Source organism: Natator depressus, chromosome 11, assembly GCF_965152275.1.
Source record: "Natator depressus isolate rNatDep1 chromosome 11, rNatDep2.hap1, whole genome shotgun sequence".
Classification (NCBI taxonomy): Eukaryota; Metazoa; Chordata; order Testudines; family Cheloniidae; genus Natator; species Natator depressus.
In genome coordinates this window covers 43,758,168-43,770,211 of record NC_134244.1, presented here as the reverse complement: position 1 = coordinate 43,770,211, position 12,044 = coordinate 43,758,168, and the positions used below count along the sequence as shown (strand labels likewise).

Sequence of the window (12,044 nt, the reverse complement as noted above, 5' to 3'; positions counted from 1 at the left end):
CTTTGAACTGTACTGATTAGCACCAGCGATCATGGAGCATGTTCCAAAAGCTGCCACCTGGTCTTTAGAGCACATCTGGGTGCTGAACACTGCATGTTCAGTGTACACTGTCCTCTATGACCTCACAAGTACCAGCAGAAACATTCCCCTCTACTGGGAGGTTTCATGGAGGCTGGAGAAGGCAGACGTTCACTGGACTATGTCCCAGGAGTGCATGAAGGATCTCAGGCTCCTGTATCAGAGTGACGGACAGTTGCTCGGGGAGAGGGCCTAGCATATGCTCTTGCTTTGAGGAACTGGACCAACTGCTCTCCAGGGCTGCAAGAACTGAGTCAGAATTCAATCATGAACACTGCCAACCACATTATACAATGGGACCCCGATGAGGGGCAGGGCATGGAAGCAGCAGGAACCTCAGAGGAAGCTCCGGGAGACCTAGATCAGTCGTTCTCAAACTTTTGTACTGGTGACCCCTTTCACATAGCAAGCCTCTGAGTGCGACCCCCCCCCCCCCCGTTATAAATTAAAAACACTTTTTTAATATATTTAACACCATTATAAATGCTGGAGACAAAGCAAGGTTTGGGTTGGAGGCTGACAGCTCGTGACCCCCCAGATAATAACCTCGCGACCCCCTGAGGGGTCCCGACCCCCAGTTTGAGAACTCCTGACCTAGAGGAAGAGGAGCAAGTCACTCTGCACCTCTACTCAGCAGACTCAGCTACAGAAGCCTCCCTTGAAGAGGACCCAGGCAGCAACAGGAACCATAAACCAAGACTGATGAGTTACAATACACCCTCACACTGTCCAAAAATATTCCCCTCTTGCTTCAGAAATACATTCCTGAAGCCACTCCCCTTACCACATTCCACCTATGCTCCATTCCAACATGGTCCCTGAGCAAGACACGGCTGTAAATGATTTTACTGAAATCCCAAGAACCACTGTAAAGCATTTAGCATAAACTATAACAGAATATTAACGAGCCATCACTGTGCTTGTGTCTCTGCACACCTTGGCCAGCACTGACAGATAGTCCCTGAGCTGTGATGGGGAGGGAGGAGGGGAACAGGTTATAAAAGGGCCTGGGTGGGGAAAGAACAGTTTAATGACACTTGTTAGCTTTCTTGCACAAGGTACACACACACCGCCCCCGCAACCCATTCTTCCTTCTCCTTACAAATGGGAGCCACATGGAAGGGGGTTGGTGGGCCCACTTAAGTCCAGGAATGGAAAGGGAAAAATTTGTCTGAAGAAAGTCAGAGCAGTCTATTTACCCTGTGACCATTTCAAATCTTTTGTACCATTCCCAGTACTTGGCATCTGTCCTGTTCCCATGCTGAGCCATTCTGCAGAAGCCGGGAGAAGTGGGGGTGGATGAACCATCCACTCCTAGGGCTCCACAAACATCATTCTGTGTCCCTTAGTAGTGGAGAGGCAACTAGCTTGTGGTGTTAATCCAAAAGTTCAGAAAAGAAAATAAAATTTGTGATGCTACTCCCTTTCAATGCTGTTTGCTGGACATGAGGGCCACAGTTTCTGGCAATGCAGGAGAGGGTTGGGGGCATTTGTGATTCTCTGATCCTCTTCCATGGAAATTCTGTCTTAGAATAGTTTAGTTAATTTCCTTTCAAATTGCCATCCAGCCGCGTAAGCAAAATTTAGCAAATCTTTTGTATAGCAGAAATTCAAGCTGATTCTTTAACCAGCCGGGCAAATGTGGTTGGTCCATCTTCAAAGTTAACCAAAACCCTCCACTCAGCAATATGTAGCAGGGTCACCATTAGCAGAAACATTTTTCTGGCATAGGTGGCTGCGTGTCCTCCACAGTGCTGGAAAGCCACTTCTCTTTTCTGTTCATAGCAAAACTGCTACACTCTCCAAACGATGGCCAGCCTTTAAAGAAGAAAAAGATGACTGGTAATGTTACTTTAAAGGAATCGAACCCTACCCCAGGTGGTCCACTGAGGCACTGCACACATTAAACCATTTTTAATAAAAGTAATGCAAGTATCTTACCATTTGTATCCTCAGCTCCCTCTTCATGGGCAGCAAAAGCAGTCTGAAGGAAGGAGTCTAAGCATTCCCGGATGCTAAAAAGTATCAATATTGGGGTGTTCAGCAGCAGAGTTATGTTGTGCATGGGAATTTCTTAGGTTTCTTCAAAGAAGAAATGAAATATTATGCCAGCCTTGTGTTTGACTTGGCAAGACATTCCGGTGCTGCCAGGGAACCCATTCAGCCAGGAGAGGCACCACAGAGACAACAGAAGATGACACTGAAGGACTCTGGAGGACCTGCTTGTTGGCACAGACAGAAGGAATCAAGAGCAGTTGGACTTCCTTAGGACAAGGGAGGACTGGGCTCTGAGGAAGGATGAGCCATTCCTGCAAACGGACAGACAACACAGGCAATGGAAGCATGCAAAAAGGGAAGGGGATCATGCACTCACTTAGTCCAACTGGTGGCAGAATGCTCTCTGCTATTCCTCTTCCAGAGCAGGCACCACCCACCACCTCCCACTTCTCTTCCTCCAGCAGCTGGCCAAGTTGCTGCTGAGGCCCTGGATCCCCTTCACCCCTCCCCACTGTCAGGGAGGAGCATGCTCAACACCAGGCACAATATGCTCTGCCACCACCACTTGCAGGGGAACCCCTCCCTTCTCCATGCTCTGGGGAAGAGCCTCATCCTGTCCCTGTAGCTCAGCTTGAGCTCAACTCCCAAACCCCATGCAGAAGACATTCCGTTTGTCCCCCTGCACAATAATCCGCAGCCATTCCCTCTCTCAGGGCAAGGGAATGGAGAGGAGACATTTCCACAGACTTTAATGTTTGCTCATTTCCCTGGTGGGAATTTTTTTTGTTCATTTTTTCCTGTTAAAGTTTTAGATCCTAGGTTCAATATATGTAAATAAAAGTTACTGTGCATTTCACTTTTGTGCACCTTGTTTCCTGAGTATGATCAATGTGATACTCCCTAGAGGTTTGGGATGGAGTAGGAAAAGTCTGGTTCCATGGAAATGCAAACAATTTTATCTGTCCCATAAACCCATTCCTCCCCCTACCTATGAATTTGCTGATTTTAAAAAAAAAAGGGGGTTCTTGACAATGAAGTAAGCCGTGAAATAACTGTTGCCATCCAAAGAAAAACAGAGGCTAATTTAACTGAAATATCTTTATGACTTTGTTAATAAGTGACAATACAGAGGAAGGAAACAAAAGTAAAACAACACTGAAGATATCTGACACTGACGGTGCTTTTACAACCCCCACTCCACCCGACCATTACCACTGGCAACCATGGGAGTGCTAATGCATAGCACTTTATAAGTGCTGTGAGCAACACTACCAGAAAACATTGTGAGGAAGGAATGTGTAAATTCCCTCCCAAAACTTTAGATTTTTAAAAAATTACTTTAACAATGCCTAAACGGGATCAAGTTGCATGTACAAGCTTGGGGAAGTAGTTCTGTCCTGTGCAACTTGCTGTGGAAGTATTCCCCTTTAACCTCACATGAACTATACAAAGCACTGCACAACATTTTAATCTGATTTGCATTAGCCACACTGGCATCCAGATGGGAAGGTGGCATGGTCAATGGGATTTCAGACACCAAATGCAGTCAACCACCATTCTGTAGTTGAATTCCCTTTTACCTGCGTTGGCAATGTTGGGGTAAGGCTTCACAAACTCTGGCAGGAGAGAACATGCAGGGTCCCCGCCACAGTTATGTCATCTTGGGGGAATAAAGTCCTTTCTTCCACCCGCCAACCTCCAACCTCTTGAGCACCCTGGCATCATGAACCAAACCCTGTGGTCCACTAAGCCCTGAAGAACAAGTGAATGGTAACCGTTGCAGTTCATGTATTCATTGGCCCCTTTCAGTGGCTTAAGTATAGGAATGTGTGTTCCGTTGATGGCTCCGGCATCCTCTGAAATTCTGCTATCATTTCAGGGACTTCGGTTATGGCAACCACCTGTTGGTAGATCTCAGTATTGATATCCTCACAAATCTGTACAACCACCGCCCTGACAGTTGGCTTTCCAACCCTGAGCTGGACTGCAACTGACTGGCAGCTGTTGGCAGCTTCCAAAAGGTAATAACCACCCACTTCTGTACCGGTATGGGTTTCTGAAAATGAGTGGTCTAGCACTGGAGGGTTGGTGCAAGCTCTTTGCAGAACTTGATTAACGTCTGCTTCCTCATTCCAAAATTCTGCAACTATGGTTGTCATGCCAGGTTTCCAAGGTGATTTTCCAGGACAAGAAGCAGCAGTCCACCCTGGGCATACTGTTGTGGTCCTGGCATCCAAAACACCTGTTCCAAGGGATCCAAGTGGATTTTCATTCCCCCTTTGGGCCAGCGATTTGCACCATCTGAAATCTCTCCACACGAATTCCATCCGGTATCTGGTACTGAGCTGCATGAATATTTGTCCAGCAAGCGATAGCATGAGCAGATCATCCTCATTATGGACGTGCTCCATGTCTTCAATGCAGTTTGGCAGAAGGGAGAGATGACAGGGAGCTGACATCATCAAACGTGTGATGGCAGCATACAGTTCCAGCAACATGCAGAAAGGCACTTTCTAGAGAGTGTTTCTTGTGATGCACAAGATTCTGGGATACTGCCCCAAAATGTTGTGTACCACTAACGTCATGTACTGAAAAGGTGCAGTGTGGATGAAGGACTATGCCAGTGCACAGCATATATCCATGCTCAGCTCAGCATATGTGAACACTCAGTGCAGGTACGGGATACACACTCTAACAGTTCATGGACAAGTAACTGTGTTCACTCGCAAGTGGATAGACTAAGTGTTTAATGTTGGACAAAGGTGGTCATGGTCTCAGCCCTAAGGAGGTCATAGTCTAAACTGGACAATACAATTAAGAGTCATTAATGACAGGAAATGGAAGGCCCACTCTCCAAGTGATGCAGATGTATAACTAAGTTTCTCTGATGGGTTATCGCTGTAGATGCCTTGTAAAAGGATTGTATTATGGAGGGATCGGCATGAAGAGATACTGAATGGTATCCTAGAAGAGGCATACTGCTCCAAGCATAAGGGCAGCAGTGGAAAAGTAGGGTAATGATGCTTGGAGGAACGTTTGGCCAGGTCAGGAAGAAGTGAGAAAGATTTGGGGGGAACTGAGCACATCAATAAAGCTTCTCTCTATCTAGATTATTATGCCCAGTTTATCACCTTGGCTTAATCTGAATGCCTTGAATGTAAGGCAAAAGGAAGTCAGTAAAAGGATTTGAATAAGAGACTGACAGGAGCTCAACAGCAGTAGATAAAGATGACTGCAGCATCACAACTCTGGATGGACTCTAGGATAATAAAAAAATACATTCTAAAACTTATAAATCATATAGGACAAGTTATGATGAACAGAATCAGAACTGAGGATCTTTGTTAATATTGAACCACCAGATGTGGAGCAGCTTTGGGTGGTTAAAATGAAAGTAAAGGCAAGGGGACAGGCTAAGCTGGTTTTTAAGATGTAGCTAGAATACCCAATACAGGCAATAATTACTACTACTGTTTACAAAGGATATACCAAGTTAACAAGGATGCACTGGTGACAAGAAAACGTGAAGGGTGCAGGGTTAAAGCATAAAGTTTGTTGTCTGCTCTACATGAAGACATTACTAGGTCTCATTATCTTAGGAAAAGTCTAGAATGCAAGTCAGAAATGGGATAATGCCATTTTCTACTAAATTAACTAACTGATAAATTTGATGTTTTGCTACCAGTTGTCCAGATTCAAGCTATATTCAAGCTAACTTGGTCAACCTCTTCCATCCTTTTTTCAAAATTTAAGACCTAGTGTGTTTACTATAAAACTGAGTGCAATGTGGTTAATTACATCTTTACTTTACATGACCACAAGAAATGCGTAAGTTTTGAGACTTTCAGCACAGAAGCTAAATTAAATTCAAGGAGTGGTGAGGAACCCTCACAAATCCTCTTGGCTCTTTCTAGTTTGCTGAACATTTTGCAGGATGCAATGCGTGACATCAAGACAATGGGTTACAATGACACTTCTGGTATCACAGAACTATCAACTCTGCAATATTTTCAGCAAAATTGGGAAGTGACAAGAGGACTGTAATGATTCCCCCCTTCAATTGTACTTGCTTCTGCACTAACTATCCCCCTTAACCTGGCTACTGGGGCAGTAAGCACAATCTGGGCTTAAGTCAATTTTCATTTCAGCTTTTCAATTCATGATTGTAGATTCCTACTTGGCATACCTAGGAAAAGATGCAAAGACAATTAACTAGTTTCTCAACTTATTTTCCCAAAAGCCATCATATCTCATGAACATTGGGCCCAGCCCATGATTGATGAAATGTAATTAACTTATTATCTAGTTACTGAAATCAGGGCTGTAAGAATACGGTAAAAACACAGATTCCTGTATATGTAAGTCACAAGGTGCAAAAGAGGGGCTATATAAAAAACTGAGAAACAATCTTGCTTTTTAAACATCCACTTACAGGTAAATACTGGATGCTGTCTGAACTGAGAACATTTACAAAAAAATCACCTGTGCTAACAGAAGGCCAGTGGAATCAACATTAGTACCTCTGGGAACCCTACTGAAGACAATACTCCCACAGACAAACCTATTTTAATTAGCTCAGTTGAAAGTTTAATAAAAATGGTTGAAAAAAACAGGTCTAACCATGGGAGCGTTGCATTCCTTTGTCATATTCCATGGGGAACTAACAGTTATGAATTGTTCATGGTAACTATAGAGAGAGGGTTGATATGGCTATCAGAGTGCTACACAACATAGCCCTTTATTTCAGCCCCTTGATATTCTCAGGTTGCTAGCATTTTAGAGAGGACAGAACACTAACAATCTGCATATAATATGCTAACACTAAGCGTAGGCTGTATCACTTGCAGTTATTCACTTTAAAAATATAATCTGCTTTACATCACTTCATTAAAAGCAGTTGAGACAAATGATTTAACAGAGCAGTTCAAGTTAACATTTCCCCTTAGAAAAAATGTTTATCAGTTTTAAATACCTATTTTCATAGCTTGTTATCATTTTGAATTTTAAATTCAATGAACAAGAAGTTAATTTACATTTGTTTTCTCACATGATTTACATTCATTTCTTACAACTAGTCTTAAACATTTTGACCTGTCTTCTACTCATTCTTCATGTCAATCAATCTTATGACTATTAGAGAGTTTAAGGGCTCAAGTCTATCTGGTTATACCTAGCTGCCTGGTGGATATACAGAAAATAAATGTCAGAAGACTAACCAAGTGCCACTATAAACTCTTGAAGTGATAACTCTAGTGAACAGGTTAGAGAGCAAGAGCAAGATCATCAGTGGACGCACTTTAAACTGCGCCACTTGGATAAACTAGTAGTAGGTTAAGTTATCTATTGTGTATGGAAGTATAGGTAAAAATACAGTACTAGTAAAATTTACTTCAGCTGCTAAAAAAAACATCCCAGAACTACGAAAACAAAGTTGATGTGCGTCTCACCTGCAGGTGGAAAATGGAGCAAACTGGACACCTTTTTCTTTGCATTCTCTCACTATTCTTTCCTTTACATTCCTGCAGAGGTCTATAACCCTGTAACAGAATATATAGTTAAAAAAAATAAAACAAATTTAAAACATTTCCTATGCAGCACTCTATGCACTAATTTGCCTTCAATTAGCAATATTCCCTTTTTATTACATTTATGCCTCTAGTTTAAAACTCACATACAACTACAACAATCTTCCTCACTAGTCCAAAACAATACACTTTAATAATCACAGTTTAGGTTTGGTTTCGTTTAAAAAAAAAGCATAAGAAAAAATAATGCCCATCAGACCTCTATAAAAATAGTGCTATTCCTCTTCTGGGCATCTATTGGGTGACAAGTTTATAATTTTGATTGTACATGTTAGCTCCTGAGACTCTATTGTTTTTTCAGAGGACATAAGAGAGCACTGTACTATCAGTGAAGAGGAATGTGTTGGATATTTTCTTCTGAACTGAAGTGGGGCAAAGGTGTTTGGCACAGTAGCTTAGAAAACAATTCAAAACAGAAGCATGTACATGTACACTATGCAATACAACATCCTTTTGATATGTTGCAAGGTTGAGATAGAAGAAATTCCTCCAGATGTTGAAGATGTGTATTAATTTACCAGCTAGAATCTTATTAAAATTATAATTTGGCACTAAACTATTAAAATAAGTCATAAAACCAGTGATATTTATTTAATTTTATTATTGCATTTCTCTGGGACTGATCCAGGTGCATTCAAAACTTTGAAACACAGTTTGAAAGGTGGGTTTTTTCATTTAATTTAAACCACTCCAGGTAGGCTCTCACACAGAACTAGAGAAATGCTATTTAACAATTGTTTAAGTTTAGAAGTTTTATACAGATCTGTATTTGGAAAAAAACATTTGGATTTGGAGGGAGGAACGTTTGAAATTAGAATAATTTTCCTCAAAATGTCTATCAGCTAATCTACAGTGACACGCTGGTAGAGACTCTGAAGGAAGGTACAGGCCCCAAAGCAAAATCCGGAAATGAGTTAGTAAGTGAGCAGAACGAGTGAAAAATAGGTTTGAATCAACAGATGTAAAAACCTGTTCACTCTGCTCTGCTCACCAAACTGTAAAGGGGAAAATAAGAAAAGTCTAACTCAAGTGACTGGATACTTTGACACTAGCTGAAAATTAAATTTCTATAAGGGAGATAATAATTAACTAAATTTCAGTTGTTTTAAAATCCTTCATGCCACCGACACATTTTAGAGAAGGAAACAGCAGCCTCTAAAACAAGGACTGAAACAGTGTTATAGTAGCTGCTAAATCCAAGAACCAGGATGCTGGGTTTGTTGGCATTCTGAACACACGCAAGTCATTTCAAACTTAATTTCCTATCAACTCTATAATCATAAGCTATCAGGGGACCAAAACTGATAAGAATCTGTTTAACGTGTGGGGTAAACAGGAATTTTAAAAAAAGAAAATGTACAGAGCAAATAGGTTACATAGCACTTGAGATCTCCAGAATTTGACCTATTTAAATATGTTTAGGACTTGATTCTCAGTTGTGGTGGAGAGCTGAGGTGAAGCTTAGAATAGAGAGATGATAATACTGGGGGCATCTGCACTGAGCTAAACCCCTGATGTAAATGTAATTTGAATCAGCTGCCCAAGGGGATATCTCGCAGCCAAGGATCAGCAGGGTCTAAGGACATCCTAGCCATGCTCCCTGGTTGGGCTGTAGGAAGGGGTGGTCTCCCCTGTGCAGGGGAACTCCAGCTAGCCAAACTGGCTTCAAGGCCATTTTGCGCTGCCCCATTGCAGGGGAAGAGCTGGTATATAAACCTTAAACCACATGATTGTTTAAGATTAGGTAATACAAAATGAAGCCTACTTCCTTCCCCTGCTGGCTAGCTCACTTCTCTGCAAGCATCTTACTCACAATTCTATCTCTGCTTAGCCAAGTACAACTTTAGAAAAGCAGCAAGCAAGAAGGGGAGATGCTGAGCATCTGCCTGCCACCGAGTGACTGAGATAGCAGTTTTTCATGCTGGTTTTAAAATACGGGACATGTCCTCTCCAAATCTGGACTACCACCAGATATGTTGGCACTTTTCCACCACTCCCAACAAAGGGATCCATGCAGAGAGCAAGGTTTCATGATGCCTTAGATCAAGATATCTCGTGTGCTCCTGTGGGAGCAGAGAAGAGGCATATACCTGGATGGCTATTCAAAGAGAACAAGTAGAGAAGTCAGGCAGCTAAAAAGAGTAAGCTACTACTGTGCTCATCAACTTCAACCTCTGCTAAGAATTGCTTCTGCAGTAAAGGCAGATGCACAGCTGGTACTGTTGTACTGTACCATACCACAACCCCAGAAGAGATCTTACATCCACAGGAAGGGAGCTCACCCAATAAGTTGGGAAGCATTTAGCTCCTTCAGGAATTCTTCACAACACCACATAGTTTTAATAATTTGAACTGTAAAATCATCAAGTGTCATCAGCTCATTCACTCAACCTCTTAAGAATGATTTTTCAAAGAGCAGTTTAAAGACCAGAATTGTCACATTGCAAACCCACAATAAAAAAAAGTTACAATCCTAAGCAAGCAACATAAGCATATTGTAAAGTATTTATTCTGCATGGAATGGTTATGTATATGAAGTTTGAAATAGAATATGGCTCTGATTCTACATTTTACTTTTAACATTTCATTAATTTTTCAAGCCCAGTGCCACTTCTAATTCAACAGTACCAAAAGGGACTACACTTCTGACCACAGAATTCATATAATTCATGCTTTACAATGGCTCAGAAGTACACATTAACATAGCTTGCCGTGTTTTCGTGCTTAAGTAAATATAACTGTTTATTCTTTATGTTTTATGTATACACACCTTTCAAATTCCTATCAATGTCTCAAACCAAAGAAAAAAATGCTCAAAGACAAACTGAATAGATATTCATTACAAGATAACCAAGTTTTAATAGACGTTTTGAACAAAAGACTACTACAATTATTTTACCTATCCCAGGGAACAGAAGTCTCAAATGATTCTCCTATTACATAGTAATCCAGGCCCAGGTCCTATTAAAGAACAAAAAGAAAGGAAAGGATCAGTGAATTAGTGTCCTAATTAATGTACATCTTTAGCTTCAGGATTCCAATTTACTTTAGGCAGCTGCTAGACTGAGAATCACTGTTTTGTGTGATTTTTACCTCGAAGACAAATTTGGCAATCTACACTTATAAGATTTACATATCTCAAAAAATCAAAGAATATATATACTGGGACCAAACCTAAGTTTTAAATATTAGGAACAATGCTGAAAGGGACTGGTAGTGGGATGCAAAGCTTTTCATTTTTCGGCAAATAGTACAAATCTGACCCTAACGGATAGCTACCAAACATTGTTACCACGGACGCATGTTTAATAATCTATGTTAAACACCTGGGGGCATTGTTCCTGTCTCTTAGTGAAAAAGTATTTATATCACAAAAACCGCTACTATTCACAAAAGCACACTTCTTGTCTGTCTCAACAGTGGCTGACTGAATGGGTATGGAAACAATCAGCCACCTTCCCCATGCTTAGAAATGGTTCCTTCAGTTTATAACTTCACAAAGTTGCCAGTACCTGTGCTGTATCTGTTTAGTGGTTAGAAGACTTCAGTTTTCCCAGACTATCAATCCAGCAGCTTTTATAGCATCATATTAAGTAAAACAGATTTTTAAAATAGTCATATGTATATCTGTCTACAATCATAACTTTCAAATGGATTACCTGCAGTGTTATCAGGTAACATTGTTTTTGTAAACATTACATTTCAGCAACACTATTCAGATATGTTAGCAAACTTAAGTGATTACTCAATAACTCAAGGAGACTATTAACATGTTTAAAGTTAAGCACCAGCATAAATCTTTGGAGGATTGAGGCCTAACATTGGTTTTGATAGTGAAACTATCACACAAATATATGTATCAGTTTCCTAAAAATGACACCATACAGAAAAACAGGTTACAAACTACAATTTTGCAATGAACCTGAAATACCAAAAAAGCCACCAAAATTATATGTTAAGTAAAAAGATAGGCTTTTATGTACTCTTCGGAGAATAAAATAATGAATTCTGAGATAAAACACCATTGCAAACAAACAAGAAACTTTTCACAGTAATAAATCTAATGGCAAAATAACTGAGAAACAAGTAAAATACTTGAGTAATTTTAAAAGAATTTGAATCTTTGAGTGTGTTGAAAGCCATTAGGATATCTGAAAATAAGTTCACTGGTTCTTCAAATCAGATGTACTATACAATTTTGAACAGCCTGCATCTGAGACTTTAAGAGACCACAGGATGTAAAGAAAAAATGTGACTAGAGTATAAAACATAATAAAAAAAATCACGAATACATAGCACTCACTCACGGAATACAAAAATAAATCTGAATCAAGATTCAATGGAAGAAATATGATTTTATTAGATACCACCTTCCCTTTTTGC

At 40.6% G+C, this 12,044-nt stretch overlaps 1 protein-coding gene across 5 annotated transcripts in view; it reads right to left on the bottom strand.

Moving 5' to 3' along the window:
- The window catches only part of AGPS (alkylglycerone phosphate synthase), a 163,954-nt gene that overhangs the window by 18,777 nt on the left and 133,133 nt on the right, over nucleotides 1-12,044 (bottom strand). For all 5 annotated transcript variants that reach the window (XM_074967660.1, XM_074967664.1, XM_074967659.1 and 2 more), the window contains 2 exons: nucleotides 10,561-10,622; nucleotides 7,524-7,613 (listed from right to left, as the gene is read on the bottom strand). In XM_074967660.1, coding sequence (XP_074823761.1) covers nucleotides 7,524-7,613; nucleotides 10,561-10,622 — 152 coding nt within the window. The remainder of the gene's footprint in view (nucleotides 1-7,523; nucleotides 7,614-10,560; nucleotides 10,623-12,044) is intronic.